The following is a 19,643-nucleotide window of genomic DNA, read 5'->3' as shown; positions in this document are numbered from 1 at the left end:
TATATATATATATAAAAAATGAAATGCAAATCCATAAAGTTTCACAAAGAGTTATAATCTCTTGTCTTACAGTGAGGGTGAGCTTGTTGCCTCTGTTCTCCAACTTGTCATCACTGGCATAGAAGGTGAAGGTCTGCATGACGTTGGCTCCAGCCCGCAGAAACTCCCTGTGCAGCTGACGCACTGGAAGTCAACCAGAGACGATGCAATGAAAAATAAAAATACAGAAAGCATATAAGGATTTGTTTTAATGTCATTTCATGAAACTGTAGAAAATGTTGAGCGTTCTCCTGATTGTGCCGAGTTAGGAGTTAGTAATCCACTGATTTGAGGAGCCTTCTTGATTTGTTTGTGTTCCTTGAATGAGTTTTTACTTTAACGTTTACTTTAAGAATTTCAACGTTGGAAAAGTCTTAATAAAATTGTACATTGTTGCAGGAGAACTGATCTGTTCCGCGTGCCAACCGAAGAAAATGTAACACTTCAACATTTTTTAGAAAGTACCTTAATTTGGTGTGAAGTTTATCATTCAAGATGCACCAATAATATATATTTTTTAGCAGAATTACAACATTGAAGTTTAATCTCACCAGCTTCTGGGTGCTCTGCAGCAGCCTCAGGGGTCCAGGGCCCAGCCTTGACGTATCCTCTCTTCTCCAGGGCAAACACGAACCCTCCATCCCCGATCACAATCTCTCCAGCATTAAGACGCTCCAAGATACCCTGTAATAATTCAGTGATTTCAGTAAAACATTGGATCAGTCAGGCTGCAAATAAATCAGCGGAGCCAAAAATAACTTCTGTTCTCATTCCAGGACAATTTTATGAACACCGTCTGATTTTAATCTCCAACAATCCAATATGTGTTGCACAACGTGTGTCCTGAAATCTTTTGATCCATTCCGCTTTATCACAGTCGCAGTCAGTCATGAAAACAGCTGCTTGTGAAATAAGTTTTTACCCGCTGACTCCAGAAGCTTTTATCGAGATGCAAGCGTCAGACTTTATCAACATCTAGATTCTGCAAAATGAATCTGCATCCAAGTAGGTCAAGAAGTGCAATCTGCAGAGCAAATAAAATGTATTATGTTATCCCTTCCTTGCAGGATTGATTCGCCGTCGGCCATTCCAGCTGTTTAATGTACGATTATCTCTTCCTGGACCACACTCAAGAAATTGACTCTTTCTTCATTAGGAACAGAATTTAGGCCAGTCTTAAAAAAAAACAAAAAAAACATAAAATAGAAAGCAAATGGTTTCGACGCTTTAAAAAATTTATTCCAACCATTCTACTGTTTAGAAAAAGTAAAAAAAAAAAAATTTCCAGGACAGAAGCTTGGAAGTAAGGCTTTATAAAACTCTTATTAGTTGCACTGGTACTTCATTTCTGCAGCAGCAGTTGGCGTTTTGGAGAAATGTGACCCTGGTATGCCAGCTGTGCAGAAGTTTTATTAGGACTCTACAACCACCCGGACCCCCACGTGTTGTAAAAGAAAAAAATAAAACCCTCCTTCAAACGAAGCATCTTAGTAAAATACCAACTGTCGTTTGGGTTAATCAGTCTTAAATCAAAAATAATAATAAACTCTGCTTCTTTAGTCTACAGCAGGGTTCTTTCCCAGAAAGCATTCCTGTTTTTCACACGTACCTTCTTTGTTGGCTCCATTCTCCTGCTGCTGTGTGGACCCCTGACTGCTCAGACTTTGAGAAGCTGAAGTGACACCAGAGAGTTGCAGAGGGCCTCATTAAATCCCCCTGAAGCAGGGGAGGGGTCTGTGTAGGAGCCACTCTGATTGGTAAAAGACAAGTTACTCAACACCTCCCCTTTTTAACTGAATGAGAGCAATGTGAATGCATTTCTGCGTCTAGTTTGGTCCGGATTAATTACGGTTCTCCATGTTTTCTGTGCACTTCTCTGCTGGCTCGTGGCTTTCTGTTTGTTTGATTTTTTTGAATTACTTTTTGACACAGTGTGTCCCATTTCAGACACAAATAACGTTTTTTATTGGGGTTTAATGTGATAAGCAAAGAAGTGCATTCTGACAAAAATACAAATCTTATAATATTATATTCGTAACCACCGTCTTTGAGGCAATTCTTTGCAGAACCACATGCCACTAGTTTATATCAGAGTCTTTTAGTTGGTATCTGAACCAGTTTGACGTAACTAGAGTCTAAAAACTCTGCTCTGCAGTTCTACTTTGCAGAATAGTTCCAGTTTAGTCAGATTTGATGGAGGTCTTTAAATTCTAAGTTATAGATTTAAATCTGGACTTTGACCCATTATGCATTGAGTTAAACTATTCTCTTGTAACTGTGAGGATTTGAGTTTTTCTGCGTGTTTATTTAGGTTTCTGTGTTCTGTGGAGTCTCTGTGCTGCCTGGATTTTGGACTTTGTATTTCTGACTTCATCATTAAATCATTATTTTTTCTTCATTTCAACCTGTGTCCACAGCATCTTCCTCACCACCTTCTCTGCAAATCATGACAGTAACTGGCTGTTCTGCTGAAAGGTGATTTTTTCAGGTTTTCTTCCAGTCTTACCCTGTGTCCAGCTCTTCCTGCAGAAGCTGATCATTTCCACAGCATAATGCTGCCACTGTCATGTTTCATCATGTGGACGGTTTGTTTGGTGTAATGTTTAGTGATACGTTTTCCTTTGCTGAAAGTGTTTTACATCATGGTTCATTCTAACTGTTCAAGTTTGAATGTTATAGCAAAATAGAATTGGGATATTTTATGACTTTCTGTCAATTTCAACGGTATAGCTGCTGCAAAAAAGTCCACATTTGATGGATGCACTAAAGGAGTTGTTCTTTAGGCCCCTTAAAATCTTAATTTCACAAAAACTTTAAAATGCCAGTAAAATTTGTAGTGGCAGTGTGACAAAATGCTTTTCCAAGGTAATATAAATTCAGTTTGTACTAGAAAGTTATTGAGTCAATTTCTGAATCAGTAAATGTGTGAAATACGTTAGAAGTAATAAATGACTCGCATTTGTTGCACTGATCTGTGAACACTCATTGAAACACAGACCCAGAGCTCTCAGATTTCGTTACAAACTCAGATTTTATTGTTTTAAGGCTTGTCATTTTAAGACTTCTCTACTGGAGCGTCGCTGTTACAAGTGCTTCTATGAACTTCTGGACTGAACAGAGAAACGCTGTCAAATTGACATAAGAGACAGACGCATTTCTGTTTATTCACTGCATGATGCTCATGCAGAAGATTTGACCTTCTTCTGCTTCTCCAGCACGTGCTTCATTTCCTGGGTGCTAGTTGCCTCTTTGTGCTGCAGCAGGTCACTGTGGCCCTTGGTCACTCCCCAGCTCTCTGGCGTGGATAATGACGGACACTTTGGACGACCAGATGCCGGTCGGATGTTTTCCCAGTATTCGCGTCGGGATCTGTTATAGATCGACACAAAAGAAATGACTTTTTCTTTTGTCACAAAAAAATCAACAACAAAAACAAAGAGGTGGATTGCAGAGCTCTAGATGTTTGCAGAATTTTTACCTGGCTCTGACCCAGGGTTTGGTGTGCATCTCCAGACCAGCACCCCACATTCCATGTTTCTCTGATGCAGCAGGGAGGAAGCCCCTCTCTGGGGCCAGCTCCTCTGACACGGCCCTGATGTGATAAGGCTCATAGCCACAGCAGCCTCCAATGTAGAGGATGCCAGCATTGTAGGCCTCCCTGGCGTACTGGTGCATGTCCCAGCGGGTCAGGATTCTGGGCTCCAGGGCTAAGAAACAAGAAAACACAGACGGGAAAACATAAGACGCTAAATTACAACAGTCGCTTTTCTCTACTTTTTCCTATGTGAAAGCAGGTTGTCGTTACCAAAGGGGAATTCAGGAAGATCGATGAATCCCTGACAGTTGCAGTCGGGAGTATGGTACGCCAGCGGCTGCACCATGTAGTGAGCCTTCAGCCCGGCCTTCTCCACTCCCTCCTTCATCATCTTGACAGTTTTCACACAGGTCAGGGGGTCAAAGTGGCAGTTGACTCCCACAATCTGGGCCCCTTGGAGTTCAAAGCAAAAATATTACAGTCGCGTATTTTCAAATGAGGAAGAAATCTGAGAAGTTTCATGTTGCAAATTCTTTGGCGCGTACCAGCTTTCACCAGCCGGACGGCACACTCTGCGGGCGAGACGCCGTGCATGTCTCCCTCTGGTCCGATGCACAGAGAGGCGGCCACTGGCTTCCCGCTGGTCTTCAGCACCTGAACTGCCCACTCTGCTTCCTCCACATGCTCAAAGTACTGCCAACACATAAACACAACCAGAAGGATTCAATGACTACACTTTTCGGGCTAAAGTACATTTTGCCGTTTAAAGCCTGATACAAAAAAAAAACTCATAAAAATGACAAATGGAGGTGTGTGACAAAGCAAAATTTAAGTTCAGTTTCCTTTTTTTCTTTTTCACTCTGCAACATAATTGATACTTTAGGCTTTTGTGAAATCAGCATGACAGTAGCCCGGAGGTTTATGATTTTGCAAGTGACCAAATATTTTTTTGGCCACTTGCAAAATGGTTTTGCAAACAGATTATTTTGTAAAGAAGACTTAAAAGTCCATATTATTGCTAAATGTATTCAATAAATACTGTGCAACTTTTTGAAAATTATATCACACAGATGAAATAAATCCTCAAACTTAAATAAATTGGAATTAACACATGTCCTCTCTCTTGCTTCATCTTTGTTTTTGGGGCACATCTGTGACTGCTTTGCATCGGCACATGCAGGAATGATGTTTTGGGACTCAAATTATTTGTAGAAATAATGGTGTATTTAAAAGTTTTTTTCCTCTCTTTTTATTTTTTTTTATATGGACAGGGCCTTTGAAAAACCTAAAGTTGAAAAAACTTTCAAAATGTAATTTGAGGGCACCAAAACCTACTTTAGCCCAAAGACTCAAATCTGTTCTGAATTCAGATCAGAATAATAAAATCAAAATCTAACAGCATTTATCGGTTTATCATTTTGCAAACAGTTTTAAAATTTTTCCAGTTTTTTTTTTTTTTTTTGCTTTTGATACCGAATACACAGAATATATTCAGCACAACAGTCAGTCAACTCAGCAAGTTTTTGTAAAAAGCAGTCATTTCTACAGCCGGAGCAATCAATGATTTGACGTTATCGAGTTAAGAGCTGCATGAATTCACCTCGGCAATCAGGAAGTCCACATTCTTTTTGACAAACACGTCCAGCTGTTTCTTAAAGATGGCTTTCACTTCCATCTCGCTCTTGCAGCTCAGGTAGGACGGAGTCTGGGACACTCCTCCAGCTACCAGCCCGTCTCCTTCGTTGGCAACTTCCCTCGCCAGGTCACAAGCAGCCTCGTTGACTTGTGCTCCCTGAAATAAAAGAAACAGATTATCACCTTTACTGCTTGCTAAAAAGATGTATTTGGAGCATTGAGGTGATGTCCTTTGGTACCTACAGTGATTTTCAGTGCCTGACCCCTGTTCTCCAGTTTGTCATCGCTGGCGTAGAAGGTAAAGGCCTGCATGACGTTGGCTCCTGCCCTGAGGAACTCCCTGTGCAGCTGTCGCACTGATACAAAAACATGTCCTGTCACCTTAATGTGAACATGTGAGATTAAATTTGGATTAAATGTAAGATTACAACTGTCATACCAGCTTCGGGGTGAGTGACAGCAGCCTCAGGAGTCCATGGCCCAGCTTTCACGTAGCCTCGTTTCTCCAGAGCAAACACAAAACCTCCATCACCGATTACAATCTCTCCGGCATTCAGACGCTCCAGGATGCCCTACATGAGAAGAAAAATCTACTTAATCTGGGTTTAATACTTTAAAAAATGCATTGAAAATTATATCACAAAGATATAATTTTTGTGATATAAAAATAGTTTTTTCATCTCAATGAAGAAACAATTAAAAAGGAAAGAATAAAATATGTTCTTGCAAAAGCAAAAAATTGATGCTTTGCATGAATTGGTTGAGAATGGATCAAAACTCATTGTGCAATCGCAAAAAATGTAACCAGATGTGCCTCCGGGGTACAAAGGTGCAAAGATAAGGCTGTTTTTTCTTTTGCCATTTTCAACAAAACAGATGGACACAGTTCAATATATTTTTTAAAAAAGCTGCATGAACACCTTCCCAGTAAAAGCACAGACGAATGAACTTCCACCTCCAGCAGTTTCTTTACGTGAACCCATTTTCAATCTGTGTGATGCATCAGGGAAATCTCTGCAGAGTGTGCGTTACCTTCTTGGTTGGTGCCATCTTCGTCCCGTCTCGGTCGCAGCACAAAGCACTTGGTAACAGCGAGCCCCTCAGCTGACCTGATGAGTACCAGAAGCTGCTCCTCTCCTCTTTTATATACCAGCAGGATGAATGGGAGGATTTCAGCTCGGTGCCAAATTTACGTCTGTTTGAACGTTGTGCAACTCGGCCAAGCCCAGTGATCAATAGAGATGGTGTAGGTTGTATTAGGTCACTGAGGCAGCAGAGAAAGGATCTGTGATAGAAAGACAGGTGAGCCTGTGCAGTGGTCAGTCCAGCCAATAATATCGCTTGTTTAGGATTTCCACTGAGTCCAGCTGAGCTTTGAAAACCCAAAAAGTGATTCTGTGTTCATGTGTAAGGGATAAAAGGATGTTCCGGGTTCTGCTTAACAGAACATAAAATCCTTATTATGCAACCACCTGCATTAATGATTCTCATTTACACAAAGCTGAGAGGATGAAGTCGCTTCATGTAAAATCTCCAGCACGTATGTTTGTAATCTATTAAAAAAACCCAAGGATATTAAACCAGGTTCCTTTCATCCGTGTTCCCTGGGGAAAGAACAGTCTGTGTTGTTTCAGGGTTGCACTGCTTCTCAGCTGCAGTCCTTTGGAAATGTTTGGCAGTGTGTGTGCGCACTGTGCTGCAAAACGCTGAAAAGCAAAAAAAAAGATAAGAAAAACAACAAAAAACTCTGCTTTTCTTTGTGTTTTTATTTTATTTTTTTATGTATTAGAGTTCCCCTCCTAATTTGCCAAGTAGAAGTAATTTATTGTTTTCATTCCTTTGCGTTAATATTTTATTTTAATTTGTTGCCTTGTCTTTTATTATAATTTTAAATCTTAAAAAAAAAAAAAAAAGCATATTGAAGATTTAAGTCTCCGTACACAATTTTTGAATGGAGTGCTAAGTGATGATAGTTAACTTTTATTTTAATTCATGCAGAAATTAGCCAATCTTTGACTGCAAACTTCAACTGCAGTCACAGTAAAGACATGACTAAAAAACTTGAAACATTTAGATGATTGCATCAACATATTCTGCTTTTTTTGTAGTTGCTAGAAGAACTTCTGACCTCAGATTAGGTTTATTTCAGATTGAAGGCCTCAGCTGCATGTGGATCATTACATCTCTCCAGATTAACCATTAACACCTTATTTTTTTTGCCACTGTCTTGACATGCCTGTCATATTTGCTTTATACACAGCTCACAAAACCCACACATATGCACACACGCACACACACACTCTGAGATACGGCTGATCGATGACCTTCGGCAGAGCGGTTTAGTGTGTGCAGTTCTGGGTTGATCCAGTTTCAGGGGGAACGTTACAGTCAGGCCTTCTTGTGTTTATCAACAGAGTCAAAGTTCAGGAAACTGCCTTTAAACTGCAGTTCATTGCAGGATTTCTGCAAACGTTTGTTGGAGTGTGGAACAAATGCAGCCAGACAGAAATGTCTTGTGATGTAGGGACAGATTCTGGGACTAATTTGAGAATATTGAGATAAATATGTCATTGTTGTTTGGAGATGTTTCTCAATGGGAAATGAAAATAGAATTTAAAATCGACTGCAAAGACAGTGTTTAGCCATTTATACCCATCTAAATGTGGGAGGTACTAGTTACATTCACTCAGTTAAATCCAATTGAAACTTTTTAGAAAAAAAATGTTTAGGAGTAGTTTCACTGCACCACATTTTTTACTTTTACTTGAGTAGTATTATTATGAAGCATCATTACTCTGATATAGTTCAATTTTATTATTACTCTACTCATGGCAAGTAACTTTCCCGAATGAATAAGCTTCTTTTTTATGAAAATGCACCAGACGCATCACAATCTTCTTGTTTGAACACAAACTTTTGTCCCAATGCTATCATGTTATCTGGTTATTTACCTACTATAAATATTAGTTTCAAATGTTTTGTGTTGGCAAAATAAAAGTCTCCTGTCTAAATTTATTTAGCAGTCATGTTCTGTATATTTTCTATTTATTTTAGTCTTTTAAACACCAGATTTTAAGTGTAACTCAATATTATTGTTTGAATGACTGTTTGTCTGGCTTAGTGTTTGTATGAGCAGAAATAGTTAATGTGTGTGTCAAGGACACTCTACTAAAAGTGATTTCTAATCTCGTGGAGTTTTTATCCTGGTTAAATAAAGGTTGCTACTTTGGTGCAGATTAACCTCCATGGTGGAAGAGACCCCAGCTCCAGGTATAACAATGTGGACACCATGTCCACATTACGTCCCAATGACTTTATGCAACATATGATAAAGTTTAGATTGACTGAGCTTTCTCTCTCCCCCTCATGGGACTGATTAACCCGTAGTTGCCCCTCAGCTCCTTCAGCTCTGCCCCTCATCCTATGTTACAAATTGTATAGAAGTTGTATATTGCAGGGTATCCTCAGCTCTGTTCTCAGAAATGTATCTACAGAGTGCATGCCTTCTATATCCTATTTCTTTTTGAGTTATTCCTGCTGTTGCAGCGCTGGCCTGTGCTGACTTACGTTTTCCTCATGTTGCTATGACCAGCTGCTGCAGGTTGAGACCGGAACTGTGGCCATCTGTGTAATTTCTGTGGCCAAAGGCTGAAGGGAAGGCAGAAAAGGAGAGTAGGGGAGGAGAGGAGACTTGGGGGAGTAAATCCTGACATTGGGTAACAAGTGGAGGGATTGTGATGTGAAGAAAGACAGAAGGGAGGGAAACTAGCAGGAGGAAAAAAATCCCTTTGGGTGGCATCAAGCTGGAAGAAAACAGAGAACAAAACCGACGGTTTGCAAGTTGCAGCAGAGATAATTTTGGTTAACTATTGACTCCCCATGAACTGATCAAGAGTTGGACTTATCTCGTGTTCCTCTGGTGGGGTGGCAACATAACTGTAATGGTAAAAAAAACTGCAATGCCAACTTTGATCTCCATTTTACAGAGTGATGCATGATTCCACATCTTGGTACTGTATCTATAACATAAGCCAACAATTAGACATAGTTATTTCCTGCATATTTTTTCAGTTCTTGTCTGAAATGAAATAAAATATATAAGAAGTAAAATGAAGATGTGTTGAGCTGTGACTACCACCTCATGGTCTCCAGAGGCACAGCTCCTCTCTCTGAAACTCCACCTCATTCTCTGGTCCAATCATGGCTCAAGTTTTAGAACTCCATCAAACATTGTAACATATATGGATAACAGTATAGGGCTCATAGTAACACATAAGGTTGAAACACTGAAAGAAAACACTATGTGACAGGGTCAAGTTACTGCAGCGATTCAGACGTGTGTCACATCTCTCCAATGTTGTTAGAAAATATTCCTATTAAATTAAAAGTGGAACATATTGAAGTGCAATTCCACCTTTGAACACAGGAGGGACCCACAACACATTTTCATACAAAGACGAGGGTCAACACTGTTCTCCGGGTCAAATTGTAAAATCATTGACCTGACCATTGTTAACAAATGTGAATGATGATTTTAGTTGTTTACATGTTTCTTTATGTCCAGCCTTCAGAGAAATATCATTGTTAAAACCATAAAAATTATAAGAAATATAAAAAAAAAAAAAAGTATAAATGATTTCAGAAAGCGTTTCCTTTTTGCACATAATGCAAAAGTCCATCCATCCATCCATCCATCCATCCATCCATCCATCCATCCATCCATCCATCCATCCATCCATCCATCCATCCATCCATCCATCCATCCATCCNTCCATCCATCCATCCATCCATCCATCCATCCATCCATCCATCCATCCATCCATCCATCCATCCATTTTCTTGACACCCTTGTCCCTTAGTGGAGTCGGGAGGGTGGCTGGTGTCTATCTCCAGCTAACGTTCCGGGCGAGAAGCGGGGTCACCCTGGACAGGTCGCCAGTCTGTCGCAGTAATGCAAAAATCAATTAATTAATTGAACCTTTTTACATTTTGGATCACTTGACAAAGTGCAGCATGATTGTGAAGTGGAAGAAAAACTATAAAGAGTTAAAAAAGAAAGAAGAAAACTTTTCAAAGTGCAGTATGTACTGTACTTTACCGACTATTTGGGTTATGAAACTGACCTAAAGCAGAAAAAACTTTAGTTTGGCTTAATGTCAGACATCGAGAGGGAAGAATCTTTTTATACAGTGTGATAAATATCTAGTTTTAACTGCATACTTAACATCACCTAAACAATCTAAAAGTTGCTTTTCATTGTAACAAAGCAACCGTGCAGCTTTTCATCCTTCTATAGTGAAAGGACACCATTGATGTAAAATATACACTTAATTTGCGTTTTGCCAAAACATGCTTTAAACCCTCCCTTTAATTTCACCATTAAGCTGKGAGGCTCAGCAAAAGGCTTAGCTGACATGGCCTGTCATCTCTTGAACATATACAGAAATATCTGCAGGAAAATGAAAGGTTAAGCAGGACCAGCTCATTTATGCTGTTAGGAGTTTTCCTCGTCTTCCAAGGTGGGGTGGATTTTTTTTGTGCACCTGTAAAAATCATGAAGCTTAAAATCAACATCAAAAGACAAACTATCTGGTGTGAAGATAACTAAGATCACTTATGACATGGAAAAATGTATTGTTATAAGTAAAATAATCAACTAGTGGAATTAATACTTTGTTTTGATCAATAGTAAGACCTTTTTGGCTTAAAAGAAGCTCCCGTATCTTGTTGAAAATCTACTTGTAAGTTAGTTTTGTCTTATTTAAAGTGTGCTAAAATAGTTGCACTAGAAACTAAACAAGAAATACTTGGTCAGATTTTGTATTTTTGCAGTGTACCACATTATTTATTTTTTTAAACCGAAATACTGATGAACATTTTACATGCAGGAATCTAAATCCATTTTGTAGCTGGATGTTTGAGAAAAAAAAAAGTTGCCCCAAAGTGAAACAAAGTCAAACTATCTTGGAAATAGAGATTTTAGTTTTTGTTTGACCAGTTTTAACTAAAAGTGACCAAAAATGGTAAATCAGTTTTCAGCATCAGAAGCATAAACGTTAACCTTTAATAACATTATGAACTTTTGGAGCACGATTATGAAAATCTGTGTTGCTGACTTAATGGGTTTTTTTTTTTCTGGGAATGAGTTTTTCTTCTGTTTGTTAGCAACCATGGGTGAGTTTTCCAAATAAGACTCATGAAGTTGCTTCCATCCAAAAGTTGTATATATTTTGGCAAAGCAAACAGCGGTAAGACATTACTGATGCCTCTCAGATCTGAAAGCCTTACATGATGTTATGAGAACGCTTCTAGTGTTTAAAGTCATGCTTCATGTCTGCAGGTTGAGTCATAGAGCAGAGGTTGTTCAAGATGTCAGAATGTTTAAATACTCCTCAAAATTACATGTAAGTTTATGTTTCCGCATGAGAGACTTTATGAGTCAGATTCAGATCAAATTCTTCTATGTCGTTCTTATTTTGCATCCTTATTTCTGACCCCATTTCAGTACAGAGTTGTGAAGTGGTTGGAAATGTTCCCAAACAAATTTGGAGTGGATTTTTATCCCTTCGCAAAGGCCACATATATACTGCTCAAAAAAAATAAAGGGAACACTTAAACAACACAATATAACTCCAAGTAAATCAAACTTCTGTGAAATCAAACTGTCCACTTCGGAAGCAACACTGATTGACCCGACGAGGGTCCCTGTTGTCAATCAGTGTTGCTTCCTAAGTGGACAGTTTGATTTCACAGAAGTTTGATTTTCTTGGAGTTATATTGTGTTGTTTAAGTGTTCCCTTTATTTTTTGAGCAGTGTACTTCAAATCAGAGTGATTTAAACACCCAGGTAAGATGAAGTCCTGCAAGGTAACAGTTTGACTATCTGCCCCAATTTGTGTTCCCCACCTTACCAGTAAGCAGAGGATATATAATCATGATATGCATCACATCTTGTGTCAGGTCAAAGCCTGATTCTTTTAAGACACTTGTTTGAAACCTTGTAAAAAAAAAAGCTGCCAAAGCACAAAGAAAAATGTTTAAAGACCTTGACAAAACACATCCATCCACTGTACCCGCTTGTCTTTGCAGAGTCGCAGCAGGGCTTATGCCCATTTCCAGCGGTCATTGGGCATGAAGTAGACCTGCTGACCTCAAGCTTTCACTTCTGTGAACTGGACAGAACCTTTAACCTTTCTAAAACTTTATAATAATACAATTACAATCTACAAAAAAAAACCAGTTACACCAGTCCTTATTTCCACACACATCTAATTGCATTAACTCACACTCCAGGAAAAGCATCAGAATGACTTCCTCCCGCAGCCGCTAACCATCAAACCCAGTTGTCTCTCCCAGTGTCTCACAAGCTCTGTCTGCATTTCCCATGGAGTTGCCCTGCAGCCGAGAGCATCTTCATGTCTCAGAATGCTGCCAGGACCGCGCTTTACTATTTACAGAATGCGCTGCCTCCCACAGTGTTCTCACCAACAAGTCACTCAGAGACGATGTCCTGGAAATGAGGCCAGCTAAATGACACAGTGCCACAGAGGCAACACACTACTGAGGCATCATCTGAGTGATGGGAGGTGTTTGTTTCAGCCTGGAAGAATGCGTGGAGGTCGGTGTGTTGGTCTGCGTTTAAAACAACTCCCACTGCAACCGGAAACGGGGAGCTGGCGCGAACAGACTGGGAAGAGCAGCCATTGGGCTTTATTTGTAGGTTGTGCGCTTGCTAAATAACGCAAAGAGTGTGCGGCAGGAATGCAGCAAATGGCAGTGTGGTTGTGTTTGAGTGGCAAAGTCACAAACACAAACCAAAATGCGGAGAGAGCAAAAAAGAAATAGTGCATTATAATTAAAATGAGAAATGCACAGAAAGCTTAGAGGAGCTGAGCGAGGCACTGAGACTTGCATTTGTTTTTTCAGAGTCGCAAAAACTTATCTGGAAGTGTATTGAGCTAAACTAAACTGAAATAAGGTACAGATGTTTGAAATAAATTATACTTTTCTAATCCCAAATTTGAAAACGAGTTCAAACATTGTTGATATTTGATCAGCCTCCTACAGATGATAGTTTAATTTCTTTCTTTAGCAAACGTTTGAACATAAAATATGAGGCAGCTGCCAGTCAACAGGAAAACGCTTTGAATGTTTTCTGCTTTGTTTTTATTCCTAATTACATCTTAAATGTCTAAAAAAAAAATTTATCTTGCAATATATCAGCATGCTCGGTTTTTCCGTTTACTATTTGCGAGGTTATGTGTTTTGCATCATAGGTGATGTAGCTTCTTAACACACCATGTCATTGCTATCACTGATTCGGTTCTTTATACTCAACCCCATGACTATCACTGTCTCACCATGAACTGAGGAATCAAATGAGTGTCTGGAGAAAGACTCATAACGGCACAGTCATCAAATGTGCCCCAGTGGAGGGAGAAGAAAGTGCTTACATGTGTTTTATGGCTTAAAAGTACATCAAAAACAACTGAGTTTGCAGCTCAACAACAAATGGCTCTAAAGTTTTTATGGAAAAAATAAAACAGCATGTGCACAGTGAAATTTATCACCCTGGTCAGAATGGCAAATTGAAAGCAGAAGAAGTCTTAAGAACAGAGCACACCTTTGCCAAAGCTCATAAAGCTGGATTGATGCTAATCTACCACAGGGGATGACATTCCAACCATGAGCCGGTTCTTCGTTGCCTTGGGGACGTTTTGTACCTGCTATAATAATAATAATAATAATAATAATAATAATAATAATAATAATAATAATAATAATAATAATAATAATAATAATAATAATAATAATAATTTGAAGTAATTATCTTTAATCTACTTATGGTGTAGTTAAAGAAAATGTGGTTAGCCGTTGTCTATGCCTACTTTGTACATGCAAACTTCATGCAGAAGGACGACAGGCCAGGACACAAACCCAGGACCTTATTGTTGCTAAGCAACAGTGACACCAGTTATGTGACCATAATAAATATTTTCCACCAGCAGGAGATGATCACAGGTCATAATCTTTCATTTATGGCTTCATCTTCATCTGATTTCATGAGTGTCGACAAAAGGATCAGAGTCACAATCAAGAATAATATATTAAATCTTCAAGTCATAATACTCAAAACAAATGTAAGATTATTACATGCTTTTTGAAAACTTTTATGACAATTTGTTGCAGTAATTTTATAAAAATGCTTAACTACTTTATTACTAGGAATGTATTTGTATGCAAGAGGTATTGCACTCGCACCAGATCTTTTTAACACATTTTAAAATAAATGCATTTTGTGAGCCTCAAAGGCCATAAGATGTTGAAAAAACAAATTTAAATCACTGCATTACCAACAACTCAGTTTAGATGAGAATCCCTTAAGTGTATAAATATTATGTTAATAAAATACGTCACACTGCTATAAGGATTTCAAGCTGAAATTATTTTAGAACGTTTAATAATTTTGCCAGAATTGTTTTAGAAAGCAATGTAAAACAATTGTTCTGTCAAATTCTAACACTGTTTTTTAAAATCTTTTTATTTTATTTTGCTCTTTTAAAGAACTATTTATGAGTATTTTGAAGTTGAGTTCATCTACAGAAATTCAAAACTCTTACTGCTGTTACATGTTTGATCTCCTCCATCCAAATTGTGACTTAAAGACGGCTGACTGCAAGCAAAGTTTACTTAATTTACCCCTATCTCACACTCAGTTCTGCTGTTTTAGTTCTTTTTTCAAACCCCTATATGTATATGCAGCAGCACAGAAACATTTCTTCTTCTTTTTCTCTGACAGACATGGTGGGGGATGGGCGAAGGTAACTGGAGGAAAGAGGGGAGTAACAAAACGACGTCAGAAAGCTGTGGGATGTCTTTTTGAAAATGAGAAGGAAAGAGAACAGTCCTGAAGAAAGGAGAGGCACTGAATGAATGTTTGAGAAAGCTGGGCCGCCTCCAGGAAACGGAACCGCACCGTTGGAGCTCCTTTTTGCCTGCAATGAGTCCTGGATTCAAGTAAGTAGAAAACAATGCAACAAGGAAATATTTCAACTCTCACAGAGGTATCCTGTGGGTTTTTATGAATGAAGCTGGAGTTGAAGAGCTCATCTCTCAGACTTTATCTTCATTCAAGTCATGCTTTCATTTCCAGGAACAAGGTTCACTGAAGTCTTTATGCTTTATTTCATCCTTCCTTAATAAGAACGACGTTGCTATTTAGCAGGAGAAATAAAAACTGTGGTTAAAAGTGAGGTAACTGCGTGTACAGATGGCTGCTGTCACTTAGTTCAGATTCAGCATGTGGAAGCAGTCAAACGTCTCATCACCGTGTCGTTAGGTTCACAGGAAAACAACTGGGCTGTTTTTACTTCTTAATCTGTCGTCCACACAGCAGCCCCTCTCTCTGCAACCACAACCTCATGTCCTTGAAGTGAAGGGAGGAGGTCCAGCTACGCTGCAGCCACCCAACATGCTGTGTGCGTACTGTGCTAGCTGAGGAGGGAAGTGGTACTACTTCACAAGCTTAAACAAAGCCAGAAACCTCTGCAGTGTTTATACAAGGGCAAACTTCAGCAAAAATGATGACAAATTTCCATCCTTCCTCTGATGAAAGAGATGATCAGATAGTTAAGCTACGTTTAAAAGTGCATCAACAGCCATACATCATCACCAATGCTCTGTGGATTCCAGGACTTGTCTTAGGTTGCAGTCTTGTTGTTCATTACTTTAGTGACTGCCCTGACATGTCGAGCTTTTCCCAAGATTAGTCTTGACAGGAGCAGAACCGGGACTGACTAGTCCACGCAGTGAAAGCATGTGCGGAGCTTTTTAAAAATGATGTAAGACTATGAATATATTAAAGTATGTCCACTGATCAATCCTAATTTTTACCTTGAGAATGATTGCAAGGTTTTGGTAAACCACTTATTCTGGAGCTGCATTGAAGAGCAAGACTCTAACAAAAGAGCTTCAGGAACTTGTAAGTGCGTCACTTTGGCTGCACCTCAGAACAAGTTCAACGAAATAAAGGAAACTACTTCTAACTATTGTTCTGCAGCTGAGTTTAGAAGCAGCTTCAAATAGACATTAGCACATTAGAAGAGAAACATGCAAGTAGGATATTATTCCTATGTCAAAAAAATAAATAAAATATGCTTAAAAATAAGGCTTGTATTTTTAAAGTATGTGGTTCTTTTTGCTCTGGGGAGTCTTTCAAGCTCCTCTGATTCCTTGGTAGTCATTTTTTTCTTTACAGTCAAAACACCTTTAAAGATAAGATAGGTAGGGGAAAATGTTCCTGAAGTGTGTCATAGCAACAGGTCTTCGTTTTATGAGAAGTGTGTAGCTGGAAAGTAAGAGCAGGCGAGGTGGGATGGAGCAGTGGAAGTTTGCTCAAAATATGTTTATGAACCTACATCCCAAATTTAAGTTAAAGCTCTGGATTATATTAAAAAAAAAAAAAATTGCAATCTGGAAACAACTCATCAAAAAAAGGGGGTCAAAGTTCATCCAACTCGGATCCATGTCAAGAGGAAGCTGCAAAGTCATTATGACTTCAATATGACGGAGTTATCTGATGATGTGTGTGTCTAATCTGAAAAATACGTTGCTCTGCGGAATCTGATACAGATAATCTGTTTAGGATGTCGCACAACAACTTATCCCATGTTTGAAGCAATGAAGACTTTAGAAATCTAGGAGAAAAAAAATACCACAGCTCACATGATGTCATTGTTTTGAAAAGAAGGAAACGTTCAAAACACGTTTGCCTATTTGAGTGTTTCTGAGTTAAGTGGAAGTTTCTTTTGGCGATGTTATTTTTGGCTGAATCTTTTTAAAGTGTCAGCGTAATCTCGACCGTTGACTTCTGTGACAGAATGATTCTGGATCAGTGTCATCATCTCAGAACTAATTAACTGGCTTAGGATGCATGTTAAACGTGAGTCTTTGTGGTTGGCCGGTTAAAATGTGAGCAGCACCACTCCTCCACATGACTTCCTGGGGACGTTGCTGAAAATAAAATCAGACAAAAGGCTATAAATAGACATTGGGAGGTAAGTTTGCAAAAAAAATGCATTGATCAACAATTCAGAATTAATTTTTTTCCTTTTCTCGATGCGAGGTGTGTTGGGATTTGTCTGCCTAGCTGACATGTTTAAACAGTGCCTATTGGCAGCTTCGGCTCAAGATTTATGGCAGATGAAACATCTGCATCAAGTTGATTCATTGCCTGCTAATAAACATGTTTTTGGAGAGTTTATTTAATAAAAAATAAACAGAAAGTATTAACTTTTTTTTTTTCTTTTTAGAAAAAAGTTGCAAAACTTACAAAGGTATTTCAGAAATAGTGAGACTGATACAAAGTTTGGGTGGGAGCCGAAGGGTTGGGATGTGAAACCATGGCGTGGATCCTGGGTAAACAGTCGCAGAAGGCCAGGTTCTCAGCAGACGATTTACTGGCACATGCACACAAATAAACACATAAATGAGGCTGGCCGACAGTTTTCTCTGGGGAAGTCGTGCGTTTGGATGTAATCTTGTGTCGGATGGGTTAGCACGCATGGCACCTTTCACAGTTTATGTTTGTGAATTCGTCTCATTATAGTTGCGTACGTGTTTTGGTGTTTTTTGCTGCGTCAAATCGATAAACAAACACGGCTCTTTATTCGTAAGAGAGTCAGAGCTGCTGAGATTACTTTACTTTAACAGTCTGGGAATAATGTTTATTGGCTATTCACAGCCTGAGCTGTTTCACAGAGTTTAATCAGGGTATGCAAAATAAATCTAGCTAATGTCAGGAGCACTGAAAAGTATTTATTAAGCTCATCACTTGCAGGCTAACGTTCTGAGAAGCAGCATGTGCTAGAAGCCCATGCATGGGAAAATCTCCTGCTGTTGCAATTCTTTCATTTCATGTTTATGAAAAGCAACAAAAGTGGCGACTCACATGGTTATGGTTTGCCAGAGAGTCTTCTTGAATTTCACTGCATATGGCACGACCAACGAACAATAACTCATCTTTTTGTTTGTTCTCCAGCTTTACTGAGACTCTTTTGCGTTTTCCTTTACATTTGTTCTTAGGTTCAAAGTTAATGAAACCAAAAGTAAGTGCTCCATGAGGGAGCACTTAATGTGCATCTGGACCAGTTAATCATCACACTTAATCATCAACTTTTGGTTGATGATTAAGTGTTAGCGTTTATTAGCCCTGGGTGTGATTTCTCTATATATTTTGTTAAGTTTGATACAAAAAAAATGAAGAGTCCACTGCAGTCAACCCTGTTGAAAACCTCCTGGTTATTCCACCAAATATTGATTTCTGAACTCTTCCTGAGTTAAAGCATTAGTATTGTTGTTTCTAAATAAATATGAACTTGTTTTCTTTGCATTATTAGAAGTCTGAAAGCATTGCATCTTCTTCATTATTTTGATTATTTCTCTGCAAATAAATACAAAATTTTTTGCTTGGAATTTCAGAGACATGTCAGTGTTTTATAGAATAAAAGAACAAAGTTCATTTTACTCAAACATAAACCTATGAAGAGTGAAATGAGAGAAACCAATCACTTTAAGTGGTCTCTTAATTTTTCCCAGAGCTGTACGAGATGTGATGAATGTACAAGTCAACTCTGCAGGACTCAAGTCTCTCTATTCTTCTGGGTTTTACGTTCCTGCTCTGTCAGAACAGAGTCCTGATGAGGTCATGGGAATGAAGCCTGTCTTCAGATGTTAACTAGAAGTTTAGGTGTTCCCAAAGTGTGGCTGCTGATTGAGTTTCATTTCGTTAGTATTCCTGACTTCATGTGGAGCTCAGCTGTTTGCATGCCTTCATGAGGAAGGAACTCGCTCTGTCCTGTCTGATCCTGTCCTGCTGGCGTTATGTCATGTGGTGTTTTTATGGTTCTTGGAAAGATGATGAAGATAGGCCCTCATTAGTGGCTTGTGATTTGCTGACTGTCCCCCGACATGTCGTTTGAGTTGCAGAAGGAGGAACAGCTTTTTTATGTTAGTTTTGGTTTGAGGGGTTTTTCCTTTAGGCTGGTCCAGATGCTTGACCAGACCGTAGCTGCAGCAGCTCAGGGAACAGATTGCTTTGGTTTGAGGTTTCTGGTTCAGGACCTGCAGCTTGAGGAGGGAAATACAGGACATAGTCTCCTTAGACTATACAATGGAACTGGGAAATCTATAGATCTGGATGAAAAAAAGGTACAATTCCTCAGGAAGTCATATCTCTTAATATTTTCATTATTTTGTGAAGTTACGACCACAAACGTCAGAATGTTTTATTGGGATGAATAAAGGGTCAGTAACCTTTAGAACTAAAAGAACCAGTTTGCCCAAGAATCTGTTTAGTAATATGTAGATATGCAAAACCTAGACCAATCTTTTGAGATAGATAACTTATCAAAACTTAAGTAAAGCTACTATATAT

At 38.9% G+C, this 19,643-nt stretch overlaps 3 protein-coding genes across 4 annotated transcripts in view; 1 reads left to right on the top strand and 2 right to left on the bottom strand.

Annotated features, from left to right (window-relative positions):
* The window catches only part of LOC103470080 (betaine--homocysteine S-methyltransferase 1), an 8,982-nt gene extending 2,708 nt beyond the window's left edge, over positions 1-6,274 (bottom strand). The window contains exons 1-3 of one of the 2 annotated variants that reach the window (XM_008418226.2): positions 6,242-6,274; positions 591-723; positions 71-183 (exon numbers count right to left, since the gene is read on the bottom strand). In XM_008418226.2, coding sequence (XP_008416448.1) covers positions 71-183; positions 591-723; positions 6,242-6,259 — 264 coding nt within the window. In that variant the 5' untranslated portion in view covers positions 6,260-6,274. Of the gene's footprint in view, positions 1-70; positions 184-590; positions 724-1,648; positions 1,732-6,241 lie in introns of those variants that run through there. The other variant, XM_008418224.2, reaches the window with a different exon arrangement.
* LOC103470081 (betaine--homocysteine S-methyltransferase 1-like) lies at positions 3,047-6,324 on the bottom strand. The gene is made up of 8 exons (XM_008418227.2): positions 6,242-6,324; positions 5,649-5,781; positions 5,453-5,565; positions 5,175-5,366; positions 4,120-4,267; positions 3,845-4,027; positions 3,518-3,746; positions 3,047-3,408 (listed from the first exon to the last, which is right to left on the bottom strand). The coding sequence occupies exons 1-8, from the start codon at positions 6,257-6,259 to the stop codon at positions 3,219-3,221; spliced, it is 1,206 nt and encodes a 401-aa protein (XP_008416449.1). The 5' UTR covers positions 6,260-6,324; the 3' UTR covers positions 3,047-3,218.
* An 8,758-nt stretch (positions 6,325-15,082) lies between these two features.
* The window catches only part of LOC103470079 (lipoma HMGIC fusion partner-like 2 protein), a 13,813-nt gene continuing 9,252 nt past the window's right edge, over positions 15,083-19,643 (top strand). Inside the window, exon 1 of the mRNA XM_008418223.1 lies at positions 15,083-15,226. The gene's annotated coding sequence lies outside the window, so the exon portion shown is untranslated. The remainder of the gene's footprint in view (positions 15,227-19,643) is intronic.

The sequence above is a fragment of the Poecilia reticulata genome, linkage group LG9 (assembly GCF_000633615.1).
Source record: "Poecilia reticulata strain Guanapo linkage group LG9, Guppy_female_1.0+MT, whole genome shotgun sequence".
Classification (NCBI taxonomy): domain Eukaryota; kingdom Metazoa; phylum Chordata; class Actinopteri; order Cyprinodontiformes; family Poeciliidae; genus Poecilia; species Poecilia reticulata.
This window is presented reverse-complemented; position numbering and strand designations above follow the sequence as displayed.